The 25,549-nt window shown below is 35.3% G+C and overlaps 1 protein-coding gene across 2 annotated transcripts; it reads right to left on the reverse strand.

Moving 5' to 3' along the window:
- Window positions 1-2,404: 2,404 nt before the first annotated feature.
- col28a2a (collagen, type XXVIII, alpha 2a) lies at window positions 2,405-24,204 on the reverse strand. 2 transcript variants are annotated; one of them, XM_046839466.1, is made up of 36 exons: window positions 24,031-24,204; window positions 22,252-22,401; window positions 21,172-21,749; window positions 20,184-20,204; window positions 20,034-20,093; window positions 18,638-18,691; window positions 18,245-18,289; window positions 18,020-18,046; window positions 17,687-17,731; window positions 17,531-17,575; window positions 17,248-17,301; window positions 14,647-14,715; window positions 14,234-14,302; window positions 13,959-14,027; window positions 12,942-13,010; window positions 12,510-12,578; window positions 11,937-12,005; window positions 11,754-11,822; window positions 11,546-11,617; window positions 11,376-11,444; window positions 11,128-11,199; window positions 10,872-10,940; window positions 10,641-10,709; window positions 10,499-10,567; window positions 10,347-10,415; window positions 10,190-10,258; window positions 9,544-9,612; window positions 9,370-9,438; window positions 9,157-9,237; window positions 8,945-8,980; window positions 5,785-5,821; window positions 5,119-5,676; window positions 4,642-4,871; window positions 4,217-4,457; window positions 3,730-3,915; window positions 2,405-3,563 (listed from the first exon to the last, which is right to left on the reverse strand). In XM_046839466.1, exons 2-36 carry the CDS (start codon window positions 22,388-22,390, stop codon window positions 3,559-3,561), a joined length of 3,621 nt encoding a protein of 1,206 aa, XP_046695422.1. In that variant the 5' UTR covers window positions 22,391-22,401; window positions 24,031-24,204; the 3' UTR covers window positions 2,405-3,558. The 2 variants fall into 2 exon arrangements, with proteins under 2 accessions (XP_046695422.1, XP_046695413.1); XM_046839457.1 differs by having other exon boundaries at window positions 4,217-4,460.
- Window positions 24,205-25,549: the final 1,345 nt, after the last annotated feature.

The raw sequence follows: 25,549 nt of genomic DNA on the forward strand, positions 1-25,549 counted from the left end.
AGAATTAACAGCCTCAGAAATGGCCGGTTTATATATATGCTTCTCTGAGTTAAAATTGCAGACCTATTTCAACATCCACTGTTTAGAGGAGTCAGGTGGAATTGTGGCAGAGAAACTACTACTTCACAAGAACAAGCAAATGGTATGGGGTTCTTTGCTGTTGACACTGTTGGTGATTTAGTCAATAGTGAGGACACACAACCAGCATTTCTTCCAGAGAATTTTGCAGTGAATTGATGTCCCATCTGGTTTGCACTTAGTGGGACCAGAATTTGTTTTCCAACAGGACAATGACAACAACCACACCTCTAGGTTATGTAAGAGCTATTTGCTCAAGAATTATTGTGATGAAGTGCTGCATCAGCTCACCTGTCTTCACCTGGACTAGAGAGTAAAGAAAAAGCAGCCAACAAGTACTCAAGACCTCTGGTAATTTCAGAAGATTGTTGGAAACCTGATTGACTGACTAACTGCCAAGAGTGTGCAAATCTGTCATAAAAGCTAAATATAGTTACTTTGAAGAATATTAAATATATTTAACACTTATGTTTTATACATAATTCCTTATATGTTCTTTCATAGTTTGGATGTCTTCAGTATTATTGTACAATGTTAAAAATAAAACAAATAAAGGAAAACCACTAAAGGAGAAGGTGCACCCAAACTTTTGACTGTTACTGTAGGTACATACACATTTATACTATATTATGTTCTATAAAATTGCAGGTATGAATTATAAGTATAAATGTAACCTGATTGCAGCTGCTGTAGCCCATCTGCCTCATCATGTATTCTGAGTTCCTTTTCTTGACATTGTGATTTAGTTTAGTTTTTAGATTATGTTTATGGTTAGCTTTTTGTCATCTTCCTCATCTTTTTCAGAATAAACTTGACTGGCAATTATCCACTAATCTCTCTTATTAAAAAGACATTTTCACCCAAAGAACTGACGCTCACTTAATGTTGTTTTTTTTCCTCACCATTCTGTGCAAAGTCTAGAGCAGTGGTTCTTAACCTTGTTGGAGGTACTGACCCCCACCAGTTTCATATGCGCATCCACCGAACCCTTCTTAAGCGGGGCGTGTCATCACGAATCATATGAGTCGGGTGTGTGTCTTGACCTCCGACGACCCCCTGAGACTGACTCACCGAACCCCTGGGGTTCGATCGAACCCAGGTTAAGAACCACTGGTCTAGAGACTCTTTTATGTGAAAATCCTAGCAGAACTTCAGTATTTAAATACCCAAATGGACCTCTCTACCATCATTAACACTACCATAGTCAAAGTCAGTAAGATTATATATTTTCCCCATTTGGATTAATCTAAACACAAAACTCTTGATCTGTCTACTACTGTAACATGATTGACTGGATATTTGTGCGAATGAACAGGTGTGTATTCCTATTAAAATGGCTGGTAAGTGTACTTAGATCTTGTCTAGACAACTATATACTTCCTACAGACGTTTGTATAACCTGTGAGCTACACATAAGTCACACATAATGACACAGTTAAAGAAAACATTTACATTTATTTAAAAAAGTACAAAAGCATCAGTCATACACATTGTACTCACAGCTAACATCAATCACAGTTAAGATTTTACAGGTAACATGAATGGTAGTCTGTAACAAACAAAAATAAAATTACTTTATCCATCATTTTGCTCCTAAAACATCAAGTAAAGAATACAAGGCCTAGTTTCTAATTAAACATAATGTAGTACCTTTATCAATCTTAATTATTTAGGGTTATGAATAATTACGCTACGTCAGAGTCTTTTCTGTAATTTAGAGAATTAAAATTAAATGATTTTAATTAAAATTAAAATCATATTTATTTGCATATGAAAATATATATATTTTAATATACAGTATCTCACAAAAGTAAATAAACCCCTCACATTTCAGCAACCATTTTATTATATATTTTCAAGGAACAATACTATAGAAATGAAAATTGTATATATTTTAGACAAAAGTAAGTACACTCTAAGTAAACGTGTCAAATTATCAATATTTTGTCTGAGCACCATTGTTATCTAGCACTGCCTTAATCCTCCCGGGCATGAGCTGCACAGGTTGTTGCTAGGTTCCTCTTCCACTATTCCATAATTTCATCATGGAGCTGCTGGCGTTGGTGTTTCCTCACTTTCCGCTTGTGGATGCCCAACAGGTGCTTAATAGGGATCGAATCTGGAGACATACTTGGCCCCTTTATCACCTTCACCTTCCTCAGCAAGGCAGTTGTCATCTTGGAGGTTTGTTTGAGGTGTGATTGAGTTGTCGTTATTATGTTGGAAAACTGCCGTTTGGCTCAGTTTCTGAAGGAAGGGAATCATGTTCTGCTTCAGAATGTCAGAGTACATGTTAGAGTCCATGTTTCCCTCAATGAACCGCAGCTCCCCAGTACCAACAGCACTCATGCAGCCCCAGACCATGATGCTGCCACCACCATGCTTGACTGTAGGCAAGACACAATTTTCTTGGTACTCCCAACCAGGGGATCACCACACATGCTGGACAACATCTGAGCCAAACTATTTTATCTTTATCTCATCAGACACAGGACATATTTCCAGTAATTTATGCTCTTGGACAAGTTGTCTTCAGCAAACTGTTTGCATGTTTTCTTGTGAGCCAGCTTTAGAAGAGGCTTCTATCTGGGATGACGTCCATGCAAACCAATTTGTTGCAGTGTGGTCTGAGCACTGACAAGCGGACCTTCTGCTTCTGCAACCTCTAAAGCAATGCTGCAACACTCAAGCGTCTGTTTTTTGAAGCCAGCTTCTGCAAATAATGCAAAGCACAAGGCCTGTTTTGAGTGGAACCTGTCTTGGAAAACCCATGTATGATCCTGGCCATGGTAAAACATGAACATGATGAATAGAATATGTAGCTTTGCATGGTTACACGACATACAGCTGTTTACACTTGTACTCACATTTGTTGCCAGCTATTTAGACAATAATGGCTGTATGGTGAGACTATATCTGTCCTCTAAATATAGAGGACTATAACTTTATCTGTCCTCTCTAATCTATACTGCTATACAAGCTGCACATTGACAACTTTAAAATCTATCCGAGTTTCATTTCTATATTATTGTCCCTTGAAAAGATATACCAAATGTAAGGTGCTGTAATGTGAGGTGTACTCCCTTTTGTGAGATACTGTATATATTTTTATGACAAAATATAGCAAAACAATTGTATCACTGAAAAACATAAATGAAACGCAGTGCAGAAAGTCCTACAAGGTACCAAAAAGAGGTAACATTAGGAGAGGTATATCAGGAAATGAGTGATCTGGGCATACAGGAAAAGAGAACAGGCAGAGTTACTTCATAAGCACTGCTCTAGTATGGAGCAGGTAATCACAGTAATCTTTTTTTTTTTTTTTTCTCTCTTTCTTACACTTTTGTTAAACATAATTGCTGAATTTGCTAAAGGAAGTGTAATGTTCTGGTGGCAGTTTCAGGGAAGATGGTGAAGAGCTAATGCGATTTTTAATTCAATTTGTTTTCAGTGTAAAATGAGCTTGTTCTGAGATCCAGTTTAACCTGTTGTGAAGGAAAGAGGGAATATAGATTAGCATATATATGCGAGGAAATGAATACAAAAGGGAAATAAAGAGTAGATGTTTATGACAGTACTGAAACACAATTTTCAATTTGACTAAATACAATGTGCCTAGATTTGATTATGTAGTAGTTTTGGGTAATTTACCTATACTAGTAAGAACGCATGTCTTCTTGCATTCGCCCTCAGTATCAAAACGGTTCTCGTTGCCCCCACAGCCTCCATACCAGAACTGGGCACAGGAGTTTGCCTGTTTGTCATAGTACCAGCGGATGATGTATGCTCGGCACGTTCCCTGGCTCAGAACAAGGGAGCAACGAGGGTCCAGAGGAGCTGCACACAATAAATTATGTACAGGGAACAAAAGTCAGCATAGATTCAATGTTTAAAAACATTTAGTTAGTTGAACATGAACCCCACATTTCCACATTTTCACATTCAGTGCAGTTTTTTTGTACAAACACAACAATTGCACTTGGGTATGGACAAGACATATGGTGGTCTTGGTTTATATGACATCAACAGGTATGAATGCATGCTACATAGTTTGAACATGGTATTACTACTAGCTACCAATAAAATCTTTGCATGTTTATGTACAATCATACATATAACTTATTTATTTTATTATTACCTGAGACGACAACAGGGCGGGGCTGGGGCTTTACATTCACTGAAGAAGTCGATATAACAGATCCTGATGAAGAAGAGGAGGGCAATTTTGATGATGATGATGATGATGATGATGATGATGATGATGAAGGTAGTGATGATATAATGCTGGTAAGAGATGGGGTGCTGATCTCAGGCTGTAAAGGTTGTACAGGTGGAACAGATTTTGTGACATCAGTTGCTTTGTGGTCATCTTGTGGACTCTTCTGTGAATAAAAAACAAAACAAAAAAAAGACGAAAAATAAAACCAGATCAGAGTTAGAAACTTAATTTAATCCAAGGATTCAATACAATATAATAGTGAAACATTATCAACAATAATTAGATAAATTTATTTTTCACATTTCTATTTCACAGTAAGTCATATATTTCAATACTATACAAACCGTTCCACTGAAAGGAGCAGGGTTAATCTTTGCTTCAGAGTAAGGAACCCTCCTGTCAATTTGTTCTACATGATGTCTCCCATAGCCATTGTTCCCATGTAAGACATTGTTGTTGTTTTCGTAGCCATTATGCTTGTATCCGTTGTGTCCGTTGCCATTGGTAATGCGATTGTAGATGAGTGCTCCATTCTCATCCTCACAAAATTGATTTACAAGTTTAGACTCCAAAGCTGCAGAGGATACACAATACTGCATGTATCAGAAAATGACACTAAGCTACAATTATAACTATACGAAGAATGATCTTATAATCAAATAAAACAGGTTGATTAGTTCATTAGGAGATTGTACTAAAAACAGAATGTTGTCTTTGAGACTTTCTGCCACTGTTAAAATCTTTAAAATATTTTTTTTTCTAAAAGCCATAAGCATCAAAATGATAAAACTGTTAATCCACATACTTATAAACTCACTCACCAGGCAAGGTGTTAAAGTCATCAATGAGGTACATGTGCTCACTGTCTGGGTCTGAAGCAATGAGATTAAGCTCCCTGAGAAACTCAGACTGTGTAGGGTCTGATGTGTTAACAATTCCTAGAGCATACATTTCAATGTTAGCAGCATGGGCCTCCCGCACTGCCATGTCCAGCTTCACAGGCTCTCTCTTGTCTGCCTGTCCATCAGTGATGACGATAGCCACTTTGCGGACTCCATTGCGGGCGCTATAAAAAGCCTCTTGAGTAGCCTTTCGAATAGCAGTACCAGTGTATGTTCCCTCGCCCATGTAAGGAATCTTCCTGATAGCCTGCTTGACATCCTGCTTGGTCATGTAGCGTACCAAGTTGAACTCCAGATGGACGTCCAGGCTGTATAAGACGAGGCCGATGCGCGTGGCATTGCGGCCTACTGTGACGCGATCCACTAGTGCTATGACGAAGTCTTTTATGATTTCAAAGTTTTCAGGACCGACACTTTCAGAGCTGTCAATAACAAACACCAACTCCATAGGCCTCTCCTTACATCTAATGCCACATCCTAGAAATAGGAATAATGCATACAAAGCACAAAATGTTAGGTCAGATAATGCAAAGACATTCTCTCTGTAAGATATCCTGTTACACCTCTGTGAGTTATTTTACTTACCACAGATCTCTTTGATCAGCTTAATGATGTCCTCTCTCTGGAAAGTAATGTCAGATAATCAGACATGAATTACAATGCCTGTCAAAAGTATGGAAACATCTAGACTTTTATTGTTTTTGAGATACAGGCATGTTCCCTTTGTTTATATGCAACAAATTAGGTGAAAGGCAAAAACACAAGAATTGGACAGGAAGAAAGTTCAGTGGACAGATCAATATAACAGAAGAACTTATGTACAGGGGAGATGTTAGCAGACTGCCACACAACCAAAATTAAACATGGAGGTAGAAGCTTAATGATTCTTTCTTTAAGTACGTCAGAACCTTGTCTGTGTCTTGAACCTATGTCAGGCCTCAAAAACCTTGAAACCTTGACGATCTATGTGACAAAGGTATGCTTTTCTATGCTTTTGAAATGTCTGTATTTTTTTGCAATAAAGAGAGGAAAAAAGAAACCTAATGATTTGGGGTTGTTTTGGAGCATGGAACGTTATCAACTTATGAAAGGAGAGGAATACTGAACCAAATTGGCAATCACTCCATAATTCAATGGCATGCAATTCCATCTGTGGCTAGTTGGAACCAACTTCTTTATGCAACAAGACAATGACTTAAAGCCAGAGGTGGCAAAAGTGCACACATCCTTCACTTAGTTGAAGTACAGATACTAAAAAAAAGACTCTAGTAAAAGTTAAAGTACTGACTATACTCTTTTACTAAAGTTAAAGTAGATAGGTTTGGGCTCTGACATTTACTTAAGTAAAAAGTAGCCTTTACTACTACCCGTTTAAGTGTCACGCTGGTAACTGGATGTCAAATCATATTAATATTAGGACTGTCGATCGATTAAAATATTTAATTGTGATTAATTGCATAATTCTTTCATGAGTTAACTCACGATTAATCACAACTTAATTGCAAATTTTTTATCTGTTCTAAATGTACCTTTTTAATACTCTAATCAACATGGGGATTGACAAATATTGATGCTTTGTGCAAATGTATGTTTTTTATTATTAGTAAAACAATACTCAACAGAGAGCATGAAGACAAATTATTGTTGTAAATGTTTTAAAAATGTGTTTTAAATTACGTAAATTATAAGGTACCAAACCGAACCTTTGCTATGTTTCAACATGGATGGTAATGAGGTGATACTGAAGAAACTGTACCTCTTCTAACTTTCATACAGATTACATAATCAGGGAATATTTGTATTCGATTTGACATTTCGAGCTACCTATTCATATATTTAGTATTTATTTTAGAGATTAAGGTTGTGTTATTTGTCTGTGAAGAGAGATGTCAGAGAGCATTTTTATGTGTATGCAAATAAAAGCACACCCTTTACAGATTCGAATGATGTATTGCTCTCATCTATACAACCAAAAAAAGACAGGGTAATATAAGTCTGTTTCGGCGTTATGAAAAAAAAAATATGCAAAAACGCGTTGGTGCGTTTGTCGACCCCAGAGGGTACATTGTGTGCATCATGGCATATTTTGGTGCTGATTTGTGACTTGGCGCATCAATTAAGTTGATTTTATTTATTGATTTTTATATCTGAGTAAAGAAAGGACATCATAAGTAACGTGTTTGCGTTGAAGGTTTTAATTTAGCTTTTTATATTTATATATATATATATATATATATATATATATATATATATATATATATATATATATATATATATATAAATTAATTTTAACAGCACAAGTTATTATTAGCATGCGATTAAGGCAGCAAGCATTTCTGTTGAACCATTTTTATAAAAAATATATATATATATATATATATTTTTTTTTTATAAAAAATGGTTCAACAGAAATGCTGTTAAAATGTATTTGCAATAATGGGTTTTGACAGCCCTGATTAATATAATAATACAAAAACGAATTTCAAATTTTGTTACCTAATAAATGTAACCAGGCTGAATATCCATAATATAGAACACAAGCAGAGAAAAGATGATGATGATCAGGAGTGCCTCTATTCTCAGTCATGTTTACATCGCTACTCCCTCTGTCTCATCCATGTTTGTCCCGTATTTCTTGTTGCCTTCTGCCTTGTTCATTGTTAGCTTCATAAACTAGCCACCATCTGTGGTGTGTGAGAGCCAGGAAATGTTACACCAGATTGAAAAAGCCACACAAAGACAAGAAATAGGTTGATGGGCTGAAAACGGCACGCAATTAGAATTTTTACATTTACATTTCACCAAATAGATTAAAACTAAAGTAACAAACCTGGTTTGGAAATGTAAAAAGTAGAAAGTACAGATAATTCTTTAAAGAAGTAATGAGTGAAAGTAAAAAGTTGTCTGAAAAATAAATAGTGATGTAAAGTACTGATACCAGAAAAATCTACGTAATTTGAGTAACGAAGTATTTGTACTTCGTTACTTCCCGCCTCTTCTCAAAGCAATTGTCCAATCTCTGTAAGCGTTATTTAGAGAGCAAATGGTTATTGGTTATAACGGATGGAGATTAAATGGACTGCCCAGCCACTGGAATTAAATGCTATTAAACCACTCTGTGGTGAACTGGATCGCAAGGTCAAAAAGGTTTTACAAGTTTTACAAGCGGCATAGCAAAGTATTTCAGATGATGCTTTAGAGAAGGAGGACTTTTCCATGAGAATAAACTTTAACATCTGTACATTTATATACTTGTTTGATAAAGTAAATCATAAAAACTAAACAAAAGGAACAAGTATGTGTTTATCAATATATTCAATACTAGGTGTTTCCAAACTTTTGAAAGGCAATGCAATTTCAAATAAAAAAGCAGCCACTGAATGGAAAAATCTAATACACTTGAATGAGGACAGTTCAGTTGGATTCTCTGTGAATTGAGCTGTTCAAATGATTGAACTTGCCTTAACCTTAAATTCAAATTTAAAAATGTAAATGTTATAAATGTGACAAATGTGACCTATGATCTATGAAGTGTGAGACAATTTTGAAAAGAACTTATAAATAATTTTTAATTATTTACGTTTTATTTTTAATACTTGAGCATCATGTGAAAGTACACTTCAAATGACACTTCAACTTTGTGAACGATGTTGACTCAACACCCATATTTTTTCACTTAAATTATGCCCCTATGTAAATGTTTTAACACATCAAATTTTATTAGTGGATCCATTAAAAAACTTACTGTAAGGCCCATCTCGCCTTTTTCTCCAGGCCGTCCCTATGATAGTTACAGAAATAAAAGCTTTTGTCAGCAAAGAAACAGCATTTTATAATTCTTAATACATTCATCAATTCAGGACACACATAATATTGAATGTGGTGGAGTAATATAGTATCTAGATTTTAAACTGAATTAAGCAAAGTAAATGTACAGTATTTAATTTTCTGACTCACAGATTGTCCAGGGAGTCCAGGGTCACCAAAATCACCTTTAACGCCTTTCATTCCTCTCTCACCCTGCAAGCCTCGATCACCCTGGAGGAGAAAGGGATGAGGAAGTAATCAAGCAGGAGAAAAAGGCACATTTGAAAATTGTTCGATTACAGTGGCATAAAAATGTTGCCTACCAATGCACATGTAGAATAACTAGATAAACAGACACTTTACCTTAACACCTGTGAGTCCCTCCCCTGGTGGTCCTCTTGGTCCAGTGACACCCAGTGGTCCCTGATCTCCCTGAATCATTTACACGGCAAAATATTTAGCTGATTCACTGGGATAACCTTTAATCAGTGTTACATAGAGCAAAATTTCAAGATCAGAAAAATCTTATGAACTTACTTTGTGGCCTTGAATGCCTTCCCCTGGGGGCCCGGCTGGTCCTGGTAGTCCTGGCCTTCCTATGTTGCCCTTAAACAGCAGGATGACAGGGTTAATTAAAGAAACACAGATAGTTTGTCTTAGTCAGCTACCATAGAAACTAAGAAACTTAACCCACACATTTACTTCAAAGATATAAATTCTTATTATCTGGACATGTAGGATAATATAGAGTCTCATTACTGCTGACCATGGGGTAGATATATACAGGCCCATAAACTGAGCTACAACTGTGTTGTCAAACAATTCATGTTGTAATCAATTGTGGACTGTGACACAGATTTTATTGTTAGAAACATTTACTACATTCTTGTAAACACAACTCTTTGACTTCACAGGCTCTCAAAAGCTATAATGGCAAGACTTACACTTTCCCCTTTCACCATGACTTTAATTGGGGCATTGGACCAAATCTTTGTATGACTTGATAGAATAATAGAACTTTGACTGCCCTAAAAATTACTAAAATGCAATGCAACTGGAATTTTGTAGGATAATTTAGCATAGCAAAGCAGTTAGAGCACCACGAACTCTAGCAGGAACTCTAGCCTAGTGCATTTCTACTTGGGTGTGTGAAAGCAAAATGTAAACATGATTGTGGGCTTACCGGAGGGCCTTGAATCCCTTCACCTGGCGGGCCTGGCAAACCTGGTAAACCTCGAAAACCAACGTCACCCTGAAACAAGTATATTAAGCTGAATTTATTTAACCCACATAATGCATTTCTCTTTAGAATACCCATTTGAAAATAAGCTGTGGTCTACCTTTGGACCAGGAAAGCCAATGCCCTCAGGTCCTGGTTCCCCAGGCAGACCTGGGAGACCAGAAGGGCCCTGCAAAATGCAAATAATTTTAAGTGACAGGTATGCTAACTTTCTGGTGGTCTAGTGCTTTGTGTGTGTACTAATATACCCACCACTGGTCCAGGAAATCCTTCACCTTTTGGCCCAAATGGCCCAGGAGGTCCAGGACTGCCTCGGTCACCCTAAAGTATCAAGAGTACAGCAAACATGAATATGTGTGTGCATTTTTGGAGTATTTTAGAGTATATTACATACCTTTGGACCTGGGAGCCCGTAACCTGTTTCTCCAATTGGTCCAGAAGGACCAGCTGGCCCCACATCACCCTAAAAAAACATAGAGATGAAGTCATAGTGTCATTCTTTTAATGTGCTTCATACCTGGGTATGATGAATTGCTGGCACAATGGTTCTTTCCATTGGCAATATGCCTTTGCAATAAACTTTTTCCAGAATATGTGGCATGGTTTGGCAATTTGCCTTTGTTACCTTTGGTCCTGCAATAGCTCGCCCGGGAAGTCCTGGCATGCCCAATCGTCCTGGTGTTCCCGGCTCTCCCTACAAAGACAACAGTTAAAGTTGAAGCACAGCATTATCTTCATTCAAACAAGATTAGCAGCTACAAGCTGTTTTTTTACATCATAGTGTCATTGGATAAAGATTAAACACCTGTGGAAATAGACTGAAGCTGAGTAGGGGGTCATTTTGGACAGTGATGACATGTATACTGACAGTTGCTTCTCACCTTGGCACCTGAAGGGCCTGAAATTCCATGTGGGCCTGGTAATCCTCTGACTCCCCGCTGGCCCTGGTCTCCCTGGTAGAAAGAGTAAATATTATTTTATATATATATATATATATATATATATATATATATATATATATATATATATATATATATATATACACACTGGTATATTCAAGATTTTATGATACTATATCTGGAATGTACATTAAATCTAGAGTAACAATAACTATTGTCGAATGATGAACCTTTTCTCCTTGTGTGCCAATTCCTGCTGCACCTTCAGGTCCTCTCAGGCCTGTTAATCCAGGCTCTCCCTAATAAAGGTAAAGATAGGTAAAGAGTACATTGCTTAATCTTAAAGTTACATTAACTAATATATTGATGTGTTAATTTAAATACAAATTGTCTGCTCTACCTTTTGACCTGGAGCGCCATCTTCTCCAGGAAGTCCTGGTAAACCTGCCAGTCCCCCTGCACCAGGCTCACCCTTGTGAAATAAAAAAAATATGTTTGTACATTCCATTTCTCTACAAATCAACAAAAACAAGCCCTAAAACCATTAATTTTTCCCTGGATTATGGTGTTTAATTACTTAATAAAATGAAAAATTAGCATAGTGGAACCTTTGGTCCAGATTCTCCAATTCCTCTCTCTCCTGGGCTGCCAATCTCTCCTGGTAATCCTTGTTCACCCTAAAATATGATGCAAATTAATAATAAAAATTATATTTAATACAGTTGAAATGCAGGTTAATGTGTGGAACAGAAGTAATGATCTTATATAGTGTGTAATCAGTTAACACTAACCTTTGGTCCTGGAAGACCCTCTCCTGGTAGCCCTCTTCCTCCTGGAGGCCCTCTTGGACCCTCCACACCCTGTTTATGAATGAAATTGTAATGATGTTTAAAATATTTTATTCAGTAGTAATAGTAATGCTGAGAGTTCCTATTTCCTGAAATATTTTACCCTGAAATTCCTGTTTTGGGTCTATATAAATGATTGCAAATCTTAGTAATAATAGATACATCTAAATCATATGAAGTAAATGATCATTCAAATCTAACATGGTTCTATGACTCCCATTAGAAGATACTAATGCTTAATCCTTTTTCATGATATTGGTAACACTTACTTAAAAATGCAACTTAAATAATCAGTAAACTCACTCCTAATTTTTTTTCCACTCCACAAAAAAATTAAAGCTGAGTAGGGTTTTTTAGTACACCTGTTAAATAAGCGGATTGAGTTAATCATAGTGGAATAAGGAACAATAGTATATTCATTAGTACTTAAATCATGGTACCTATAAATGAGATTAATGTTAGTCACTATGGATAAGGGCGTCTGCCAAAATGCCATAAATGTAAATGTAAAAGTACCTTTTCGCCTTGAATGCCAATCCCAGGAAGACCAACTGGTCCTGAAGGCCCTGTATGCCCAAGCTCACCCTAAACACAGCAAGACAAATAAGTCAGATTTTTCTGTATGATTTTATAGATGAACTTAATAAGTTAAAGTAAATGCTTATCAATGCAAATAATGTGTCATGGTCTTAATGCATATTTTTTATGTAAAATTAACTAAATATTGTAATTATAATGCAGGTTGAAAATCTTTTAAGCCTTTCCCATTAGAATTCAAACTTTTTTTACCATCCCATCTGTTAAATCCCATGCCCCTTCCCCCCGCATAGCTAATGCTTTCTCAAAGGACCTTTGCCCATCCTTTATGTACTTCATTACACCTTTTGTTGGGCAAGCATGGTGTGTTTGTGTGAACACCATTCATTAGCTGATTTATTTACAGCCCACCTTTTCTCCTTTGATTCCAGCGCCTGTTTGTCCCCTTGGGCCCCTTGGTCCATCCGGCCCCCGGTCTCCCTGCCAAACAAAAGCAATGTCATCAGCCCACAGACCTTGACATGCCCCTTTCTCTCTACTGCCATTAAGCCTAAATGACTGCATACTTGCTATTGTCATTAGGTCTTTACAATCATTCCAAGATAATAAAACACCTTTTCCTTTTAGAAAATTTCCTTGCTAATTGTGACACTGTATTTTTTTAAACTGCTATTGTCTAGATTTCTCTTGGTCACCCACTGATGGAAGCAGTCCAACATTCATTTACTACTGATATGAATGGAACTGAAATTATTTTGATGGGTATATGGATAATATGAGTTTACCAAAACTTTGGTGATATCACAGATATTCAGGGGTGCCAAAATATATTACCTTACTATGTGAAGTAAAATTAATAACAACATTTTTGATGTACAGAATAAGAAATAGGTGAATGCTATGAAACATTTCATCATCATTGCTTATGGAAAAATTAAACAGATTTCTTAGGTTCAGTGCTATGGCTGCAAACAGAGGTTATCAAAGATTCTTTTACTTGTTCTTATATGTTTTATATAATTTTAACCTTCCATGCACATTCCTCAGCTTTTGAAGTTAATGGAAACATTGTGGGGGAAAGATTTGTCTTTTTATTCTCCCTGCATGTTCCAGCATGGAGAATAAAAGTACAAATAGAGTGAATGAATATGAACTATAGTAGGAAAGGTTTATTGTAGTGCAGACATCTAGAGGTGCTTCACATACATGATTTAAAAAAAAAAGCCTGTAAACTTAACTTGGCTCTATATATCTATCTGCTCAACAAATTAAAAAGGCACAAAGTTTAGGAATTACTTTATCAATAATTTTTGTATCATATTTATCGTTATTATATATTGTTTTTTGCCATGTAAAATCCTATTTTGGTTGTGCATCAATATAATAAAAAAATGATGCTTTTTGTTATTAGATAATAATTGTACTTACCTTAGGTCCTGGAAATCCTTCTCCTTGTGGTCCTTTTTCTCCTTGAACACCCTGTGGACCTTGAGGCCCCTGATTATAACATATATTTACAGTTTTACATTATGTGAATTGCATTATCACATTTTTTGCAGAAATCATGTTATAGTTCTGTACTCTTATGGTGCAATTATTTTATTAGCTGTAAATTAGATATGCATTTATTTAATAAAACAGCCTTTCTGATATCTTAAGGAAAAGCATAAGGTGTATTTGATAATAGGTTGCTGTATACTCACAGGAGGTCCTGGTTCTCCAATTCCTGTTGGGCCAGGAGGACCATGTCTACCCTGAATTCCCATATCACCCTGTGGATAAATGAACAGAATAAGATGATCATATCATGTGTCCATGACTTCATAAATCCAGGTTTTGTTCTAGACTGCATTTTGTAGTGATTGATAGTGCCAGGCCAATTGCCTACAGTTAGTTCTGCAATGAAGAAATAAAAAAAAAATTATGAAGAAAAATGTAAAAGAATGTGTGAAAGCCTGAGGGTGGGGTTGGACCAGTAAGCTTGCAATTACCATGTATATGTTTTAATACATTTATCCAATATAATATAAGGTTATATAGGAGATTGTCAAGAATTTGGACATGAAATCATAATCTGGTAAAGAAGTGGGTAAAAGTGAGCATGGAAGACACTGACCTTTGGTCCTGGAAGTCCAATCCCAGTTTCACCCTGAAGGCCAGGTGGACCAAGCAAACCACGCTCACCCTGCCATAGCACAAGATAAGAAATGCATTAAAATAAGAGTTAACACATGATCTTTGTTGTACTCTAACTCCGATGCAATAATACTATGCAACTGATTTCATTCAGTTTGTCATCTACAGCTCATCTAAATATATAACTTAAATTGTTCTAAAATAAGTGGAAAATCTGACATTACCAGTCAAAGGTACGTAATTAGTCATGTCAAGTCAAGTAATCAAGCCATGTCTTCAGTCAGTTCAAATCTGTTTGCCACTCTGTACAGTGGTAAAGTATTTGACTTTGTAGATCAGAACAAGTTATAGCTCATCTCTGTCAGACATGATGCCTTGGAGCTAGCATAAACATAAAACAAAAGAAAATCTGGGTGTTAAAATTGTATAGTAAAAGCTGTACAGAAACTTTAAGTAGAGTTTTCAGAAGAAAAAAAAACTATTAAAACATGTTTTCACTTGATATTTTCCCTCAGTTTTCACCATGTCTGCTGAACTATGTGCCTGTTTTGATGCGTTATTATTTGAATAATGTTCTAACTTTGTTAGCCAACAAAAATGCAATTGTAACTCATTTTAAAGGAGCATTGCCCCAACATGGCTGTAATCCTTATTCCTAATCCTGTGCAAATATTTATATAGTATACTTTTTTCTTTAGGTGTATTCATGTTTTAGCTTGTTTGGCATACAAAGTAAAATACATGAACAGAAGCCATTAGAATTCTCCTTACTGATGTTACTAAATGTCATAGTTGTCATTTAACCCTTGTAATATGTTAGAAAGCTGCCAACATATTTTGCAAACTTAATTTGACTCATAATTGCTAATTCAAGTTAACCATCTTACAACACATTTTTCTCGCTCTCGAATTGAACAAGGACAACATAATTCATGTGCATGTGCATTAAAATGAATGTTTTGAATACTGAACACTGACAAGGTGCGTGTGTCCATATGCATGAATCACATTATGTGATTGTTTTAGTATGTTTCTTACATATATGTTTCCCACATGTGTGGCAATTGCTTCACCATTTGTCCCACATATCCCTAATGGAAGCAAGATTATCATTAGCATGGCGAGCAGCTCTTGTCTCTCGATTGTGAAAGAGGATAACTCTTGACAACACATGGAAGGTCTGAAGTGACATGGTAGCTTTAAAAATACCTCGGGTCTCACAGAAAGCAAGAACCAACAGACCTATGTAAGCAACCAGGTGTGTTTTGTCAACCTCCAACCCCACCTTCAATGTTTGTCATCTCAAGCAGGATCTTATAACCAGATTGTGGTATGAACAACTCAAATGATGTCTTGATAACTTTAAAATGTGACACAGCATATCATAGGCCCCAGGGTCATTCTTATGATGTTCTCAGTTAGTGCTCTGCCTTGGTTGTCATAAGGGATTGATGACCATAAAATTTTACTTTTTTTAAGAGTTCTCTTTGAGCATCTGTGCCATTTGGGCTGTTCTCTTCATCAGATGTGTCTGCTTGTTCAGGATCATACTCCACATCATCCTTATCCTCAAACACATCCTAAACTGTCACTTTGTTCTTAGTCCTCACTAGTACTTTCATGACCAAAGATATGGTCAATAACCTCACATACACTGAAGCAATAAACTGTCAATGAGGTTATTGACCATATCTTTGGTCATTAAAGTAATAATAAGGACAGAGAGCAAAGTGACAGGGAGGAGGATGTGTCTGAGGATGAGGAGGATTATGATCCTGAACAAAAAGACACATCTGATGAAGAGCACAGCCCAAAGACACTGGAACTCTTGCTCATGCTGAAATAGACTGATGATGCTGCATGAAACTGATAATACACATGAGCATTATTTAAAGATAACAATGTTCAGACAATTCTGGTTATATTGTTTACACCACACCCCCAAAAAAAGTATCAATTTTGCACAAGATGTGGGTGAAGAAGACAGGGTGGATGAGAGGCGTGTCTGTAAGCTGTGTCTGTAATTTGGGTAGATAAGCCAAATTTGATTTACAGAGCAACCTATAACATTTATATGATTCATGGATGCATATAACAGTTAATATTCTTGACGGGTCAGATTTGACCCATAGCACCACAGATAGCATAGCACCATCTGTGCCACTTTTATTTTTTAAGACCTTTAAAATTTACTAAAATGAATATCATGAAGCCTTGTTCCAACAGAAAGAAGTAAATAGTGGTTTTAAAACATAATAACTTGAAAACGGGTGAAATTCGACAAAAACACAATATAAGGGTTAACATGACTGTTATAAAGACAGCATAAAAAATTTTAGGTATGTGTTTTGTGTGTAAGAGAATGCGAGTCCCTACTAGGCATGTCTGCAGGACCTCGCAAGATACTTCCGGCAGTTAAATTAGCCACAAAGCCAGACTGCTCAACAAAAAAGCCCGGTGCAAGCATGTAAAATATGGTCATTTCTGCAGGTTTCCTGTGTCATGTGAACTTCCCCAGGTGTGCATGTTAAAGTAACATCTGTATGCTGTAGGCAGCTGTTGGTGATTAGAAGATACAAACCTTTTTGCCTTGAGGCCCCTCTGGTCCATTGTCACCCTGTGGTCCTGGTAAACCCTGCAGGTAAAATACAAGCAGGTGTGCTTTAATATTATATGTTATAACTTTAAATGACTGAAAATTCAATTATGAAAATAAGATAATGATAGCACAATTCACTCATGATGGCAGAGTTGTCGCCTGGCTTTGATTTACTGCAGTAAATCGGGCATGTTACTAGATTTTACTGTTTGGTACCTCAAATGCGAATGGTCTGATGTGTCATAATGGCTTTGCTTTCACCCACCTGCAAACCTCTGGTTCCTCTTGTACCAACAGGACCCTCAGGACCCTAGGGGGTAATTTAATAGCAGATTAAGAAACAACTGAAATTGTACTTAAGAAGTATGTTTAACATTTAAAATGGAAAATAAACACAATAAACCTCCATATGTATACCTACCCTGTCACCCTTGATTCCTGGTGTGCCACAGTCACCTCTGTCTCCCTGTGTTCAGATAAGATAATGTAAATGTGACGTGTATAAATATAGAACTTTCGCTCCTTATAGTCTCAGGTTATTATTGAGGTATACATCTGTTAATGAGGTATACATCCATTATAAAGGTATACAAAGTACTATTAACTGTTCTAAATTACATTGGAAACATTTGGGAAAATAAATTGATACAAGAGTAAGGAATGTGAATCTGGACATGTCCTGAGAAAATATTAGGAATATTAGAAAATAATAATAAAAGGTTAAAATAATTAATGAAAAATATTATCAGCATACCTTATCTCCTTTGTAGCCAGGCTTACCCTATAATAAAAAAGAATGAAAGGAAGAATGAATTAAAAGATGTTTGTATTAGCTTATGTATTAACCCACATTTTGTATTAACTGGTTGGCTCTATATAAACAGTATGCAACATCAGGAAAATGCTGATAACGGTGCTACTTGGCATAAACTTATTCTGAGCCAGTCCAGACTCATCCTGACATTTCTGGCATACTCACCTCTGAGCCATCACGACCAGGAAGTCCACTCAACCCACTTTCACCCTGGAAGGACATGATAATAATTTAATAAATTAAGATTTAAACCTTTTTTCAGGCCTGTACTACTTTTCATGTAGACCCATGTACAAGGCACTTTATTGGCTTGCATTGTGTAAAATCAGCTTGGATATCTGTTATATGAATATGAATCGAATTACAAAAATGACGAGGTGACTTTTCTGATTGTTCCAACAGCAACACATTTTTTCCTTTGACATATTTTGTGTTACTTCCATCTGAGGAATGTAAGCTATGTAACAATTTAAGGAAATAGCCCCGTTGCCTTTACATGCACACACATACACCATCAAATATAACACAAAGACATATGTTGATTAGAGGGTTTCTGACCTTTTGACCTTTAGGCCCAAGGGCGCCATCTTCACCTGGTCTGCCTTTTTTTCCCTGTGAAATTATTTGGTGTTAGTGGAAGACAATGCAGACATTACATATGTCTCAGCTAAACATGAGAAGAAAAAAAAATCTAGTGATATCATCTGTCTTACTGAAATAATGCCAAAAGCAGAATGAAGAAATATTGTATAGTTCTATAGCTATAGGCAACTAAAGAAAATATTTGAAAACCTACCCACCCAGTGCCTGTGGGCGGTAAAAAAAAAAAGAGAATAAAAGAAATAAGCATTTATATAGGTAACGCTTTGTGTCTGTGTGTACTACATATCCCACGCAATGTGTGTCTTTCAGCAGAAAGCTGATCTGCATGAGAGCTATTACAAAGGTTAGAATGTTTGGAATCTTCACAAAGTGAAAGCACCTGGATAATGATGAGTTTGCTGGCAGACATCTAGTACTCACACATTACCTACTCTGTGATCTCCTGTCGCTTCAAGGTGAAAGGATCATGTTCAACCTCCAAAATATTGAAAGCCACATGCACATACTGTATTCACCTTTTTATATATATATATATATATATATATATATATATATATATATATATATATATATATATATCTCACACTCTGTGATTGTGGTCAGATAATAAATGTTAGGGGGAAAGATGGTTCTTGATGTTATTAATGGCTAAACACAGAAAAGTTTTCTATTTTCTATCGTTAACCGAACCAAGACTTCCTGGACAACGAAACTTCAACATATCCTTTTCAGTTAAATGTTGCTTTCTTATCACAAATATTCTTAAAATGTAATTTAATAGGTACACTCTTACTGTTTTTAGATTTGAAATCTTAAAAGTCCTAAAAGTATAGACCAAAAATGTTTAAATAATAATAATAATAATAATAATAATAATATAAAAAATCTTTGTACAATGCATACATAACTGTGAGCTGTCAATGCAAGTATACGAATATATCAGTTTACATTTTGTTTAACTTGGAAAGTGTTCTAACTATAACACAATAATAATAATAATAATAATAATAATAATAATAATAATAATAATAATAATAATAATCACAATAATAATAGTAACAATACATCGACAAAAGTGGCTCCTTATAGTAAAATATATAAAGTAATATATTTGATATTTTGATCCTAATGATGCTAAAGTAAAAAATTAAGAATTAAAACTCAAACTTCAATTATTATTTTTTTATTCTATTTTCTTATTTTACTTTTATATTCATTTATATCAATTAATTATTTTATATTATTATTATTATTATTATTATTATTATTATTATTATTATTATTATTATTATTTTATTAATTTCAAATAACTTAGTCTATAGTTTCCAAAGTTTAAAAATGAAATACTCACTGCTGGGCCACTAGGTCCTCTCTCACCCTTCTCACATGCACATTTCTGAGACACAGGGCACTTTTGAAAAGAAAAAAAATTGTTTAAAATTGTTTAAAATTATATAAAAGAAAGGGTACTTCATTCAATAATAGGCAAAGGATTACTTACCCCATCTTCTGCTAGTTGAGCCTGTAAGGAAGTAAAGAGAAACAAAAAAGATCTTTCAGTTATATACAATTTATATAGAGAAGCTGATTGACAATGTTAGGATGTATAATAGTATGTACCATGCAAAACATATTTCAACACTGCCAGGATGCTAGAACCCCAAACTATTACTGAATCCCTAAATCATATCTCATAATCCTACACATTATTTTGGTATTACCCTGACTTACATGATCATTGCCAAAAGCCTGGTAAGTGAAACGTCTTTAAAATACTTTAATTGATATTGCCCCATTGCGTTTGTGCATCAGACAATTCTATTTTAAGCTCTTATTTATCCTGTTTTCTCATTAAAAAGAAACCGCAATTAAAAAGATAGAATGGGACAAACACATGAAAGAAAGTGAATACACTGAACATCTGCTGGTTAAGCCAACCAAGGGGAATGCCAAGTGGATCACAACAACTTTAAGACAAGTGCTGACAGTTTTTGGCATGATTTAAAGGAAATACCAGAGAAGAACGGATGACATGATAACTGTTTACAGCAAACATAAATATAAGTAACATTTTTTGTGCATCTGTTCAAATGCAACCTGCAGACAAATTGGGTTAAAGAGTGTAAAGAATTTTGTCTGAGTTTAATATTCGAGCTGATTCACAAAAATAAACATATGTCAATATAGCAGCAATAAAAGTTTAACAATTTTGTTTAAGAGCACATTTAAAGAAAATTTATAAAATATGCCTAATTTATGGATTAAAGACTTCCTAGTGTTCTATATCTTATTGCGAATTGCACTTGTAAATGTAAAATGTAGCACACGCTAAACATCTATCTGCTGATGATAAGTGATGAAAATGTGTTCTGAATTTCAAAGGTAATGTACTCCATCAAACACTTTTGTGACATCACTGGAGGGCATTCTGCTTTGGCAGCCCTGACTAAAAAGGAAAAAGCTTTAAAAAGTGCCATATTAATACATACAATCTCACTAAGGATCTTCTCATTAATTTGTAGATCCTGAAGGTTATGGAGGAAGCGAGAGGGAGGTGTACTGGCTAGCAGCCTCAAACGGGCAATGTTTGCAGGCTCATTGGCAGTGTGCGTAATGCCGATGGTGAAGAATGTCACTCCCTGGTTCTTGGCATCAGCTACGGCAGAGAAGATATCAGGATTCCTTGGATGGGAGACTCCTTCTGTAAGAAGCAGTGCGATTTTGATGCCACCTGTTTTGGACTCCTCAGAAAAGATCTTTGTCATGTTGGTAATGGCATAGGTAGTATAGGTGCCGTGGCCGATATAGCCCATCGGAGCGATGCTGCTTTTGAAGTTCTCAGTGCCCCGCCATTGTCTGAACGTTTGCTCTATGATGACATGGCTGCTGTACTGGAGCAACGACACTCTCCAACTCAATTTACGCCCATTGTTTAAACGGATGCTCTGCAGGCCATCGACAATGTCCATTGCAAACTTCTTCTCTTGCTGGTGATGGCCCTTGGCACTCTCTGAGCTGTCCACAAGGAAGGCCAATTCAAGACCACAGTCTTCATCAACGATAGATGCTGTTAAACAGAATGAAAAGGAATTGCACATTTTATGTGTTTTTCTGTAATAATAGATAGCTTTGCCGGGCACTCTTACCTGCTACCTAAATCACAATTTACAGATCATCTGCAATTTTACATTTTGGATTATTCTAGACAACACGTCCAGTTTTAACTCTTATTCTGACCCTGACCAGGACTTAGTACTTGGCTGTGACTGTTCAATAAAACAGATAATCTCATTATGGATAGGCAAATATATATTGCCATAACTGGCTATAACAAGACTATAAGGTCACAGAGGTCTAATATAAGAAATAATGAGCAGCGTGAGAAGCAAACGAGAAAGAAAATTGTATACCAAAACCCTATAGTGGTGGTTATCTGGTTCTCTTTATTTGTTCTGACTGTAGAACATTTTCAAATGCATAAGGGAGAGTACATTACTGTTAGCATTTAAAATATAATTAATATTAACCCCTAATGAATTAATAAATGTAAAGAATTAATTAAGTCTTACCTTTATCATATTTCAGGACATTTGTTGTTTGACCATTCACCTTGGTTCTCTTCTCGCCTGTTCTTTCTTCATAATAATCCTGTGTCCACACCCCCAGTAGTCCTGCCAGCAAGAGGAGCCAGCTCAGCCACTGACCCATGGCTCACACGCCTGCAACAACATAAACTGCTCAGTCCCCATATGTTTTTAAATCATATCTAATAAGGAAATATTTTTGTGTGTATTGCTTTAAAACATCACACTTTACGCTTTAATCAAGCCTTTTTACATTTGTTTTCATATTTCCAGTAATGACTATATTTTAATGGACTGGAAAGAAAACATTGTTAGATGTAACATACAATTCTACTTAGCCTATAAAAGTAAAATATGGTGCCACACAAGCTTAAACTTTTGGCCCCTTGTATTCTTTCTCTATATCCAAACCTTTACCCAATACCTTCAACATATAATTTGCAAACATAATGTTGATTTTCATTTCTCTGCTGGTGTATCTAGGTGTAGAATCATGAGTTTGCAAGAACAAAAACTGTCAAAACTGTGTATGAATCCAAAAATCTAAATGTGTATGTGTAAAAATACAAAAAAAAGGCTAAACTTACATGTTACTAAAACAAATTTGATCCCTTCCCAAAATTCATCCTAGAATGATCTCACACCTCTTTGGCAATTATGGCATATTTTAATATGTATTATCCTGTGGACTGTTTTATATAGAGAGAATGCTTATAATGCTTCTTTTTCGCTAGTAAGGTCATTCTAACAATTAATTAGTCAGCCTAAGTGATAATAAATGAATTCACTTTTGTTCTGTAGTCCTACATACTTTTATGTATTTATTGTATTGCTATAACTTGTCTAATACTGTTATGTATTTGCAGATTATGTTATCTTGTGTACCATGCTGCCACATTACCTGATTTTGCCCCATGGTCCTACAGAAATGGTTGTTTTTTTTGTTTCATTCCAATGACAATAAAATAATAAAATCCACCTGATTCAACACTAGTATATATATATATATATATATATATATACATATTTTATTTTTATTATTATTTTTTTTTTTGCTACAGCAGCTGGCAATGTTTCCTTCTCATTAGAAATAAATTTGTTCCAGTCTTATTCAATATATACAGCACTGACTCCAATGTCATGCTTATATTACTAAGACCTTGACATCTTTTTTTTGTTTTGTATACTATGATGATCTTATATAGATATAAATTATTGAAACAATATTGCCAATATTTTGTGTCTTTAAATTTATACTGTATGTTTAAAATTGTTTAGCTGGGGCTACTTACAGTTTAATGAAGTGTCATAATGTATATAATATTATGGTGGTAATATTTAAATTTAAAGCCAAAAGGAATTAGAGCATGTAAATAAGGGTTTTTCTAATTTTTTTCTTTTTCTTCTCCTTCTTCTTCTTCTTCTTCCTCTTTTTTATTATTATTAAGTTAGGGAGTACAGAGTACAGAAACAGTATTGAAGTACAGCAAAAAGGAGAAAAATGGTGCACAAACATTGTCTTTCATTGTCATGAAATTGGTTTCCATGGTACCACTTTGGCATGCAAAGCAAAACACATAGCAGTGCAATATAGTGTAAAGTGCAACATACTTTACAATAAAAGATTTATAGAATTCTACACTTAAACATGCAAAAAGACAAACTTTCATCTTACAACAACACTTAACACTTTTGATAAGAACTCATGTATTAATAATAATAATTATTTTTATTTTATTATAATATTATTATAAATGCAGTTACCCAATCTGTCTAGTCTGTAAAGCTCCTTGATGATGATTATCTGTCCAGGTGTGTTCTGTGTCCCTGTGTAAAGGCCACGCGTGAGAAGATCAACTACACCATCAATTCCAGTCAGTTTTGTGAGTGTGCTGAAGTGGTGGGCATCTTAAAGCTGGGCTGGTGAATAAGATCCTACTGCTTTCAGTCCTTCTTTCAAAGAGAGGAGGATCTTTATATGGGCTTATCCAGAACTCCCACTTAGCCCATGGCTATGGAGGAGGGGAGAAGAGGAGAGGTCAAAATGCCGACTTTGTGTTTGGATTTGCAAAGTAGACAATGTTGTTTCAAATACATCAGATTCATAGGAGATACAAAATATGTAATTTAAAATACTGGTTATTTAGAAGTTATAAAACCTTTCTTACCATGTGGCTTTTTGCAGCAGCAGCAGCAGACAAACAATATTATAGTATTGTATTATATTAAATTATAGCATATTAAACATATAATTAGATAATTTTTCCTGGTTAATCTTCATGTAATAACTCTAATATCCAAACTCTGCAAAATACTTAGTCTTAGTCTTAATTAAAGTCTTAATTTTAAATACAGCTAGGCAAAATATATTTTGTAATAGTGCAGTTTGATATTTTGTGTAATATACTTTCTCTAGATGTTTTATTACTGATCTCTTGAAACATATCACTTTAAGCAAGTAAGGATAATGTGGCTCTTTTTTTTATATAGGAGAAAAAGCAAAGCAAAAAAAAATGTGTATAGTATAACATACGTACAATTTTAACTGTAATAACTATAATATGTTTATATGAATAAGAGTCCCATAAATTGCCATTTTTAGACCTTTGATCTTTATAGGGGTGCATACCTGGACCGGATTTTTATTCAGTTTTTAACTCTGATGGTTTTGACGCAAATGGTTTTACTACGATGATAATTTGACTCTACATGTTCTGGTTTAGTCTGGGGGCCAGGAGGAGTTTGTTTTATTACATGCAGGTGCTCATGCTTGCTGCATGGTCTGCTATCTTTAAATCGGGTTTGGTTCAAGGTTTTCTTATTAAGGTGCATTTGAAAATAAATAAAAATGTGAATGCATTCAACTGGATGGATACAAAAAGGAAAAAATAACACTGCACTATGCACTATAAACGTAACAATTTTTAAACATGTAATATAATCAAGAATTTTCTGCACATATAGATTTCCAATAGTTTTTTGAGTGTTTAGCTGTAGGAGCATTGGTTAGGTCAGGCATTGATGCCAAAATGATAAGGCCTGGGTTGCAGTTGGCCCTCCAATTTATTCAAAAGGTGTTGAGTGATGCTGAGGTCAGGGTTCTGTGCAGGCCACTCAGGTTCTTCCACACCAACCTTAGGAAACTGTCTTTATAGAACTTACTAGTGCACTGGGACTTTGTTATGCTGAAACAGAATTCGACTTTTGAGATTTAGTGAAAGGAAATCTCTAAAAACCTACAGAAAATAAAGACTTTCCAACTGATTTTTCAACCCACCCCACT

This window comes from Silurus meridionalis, chromosome 3 (assembly GCF_014805685.1).
Source record: "Silurus meridionalis isolate SWU-2019-XX chromosome 3, ASM1480568v1, whole genome shotgun sequence".
Lineage (NCBI taxonomy): Eukaryota > Metazoa > Chordata > Actinopteri > Siluriformes > Siluridae > Silurus > Silurus meridionalis.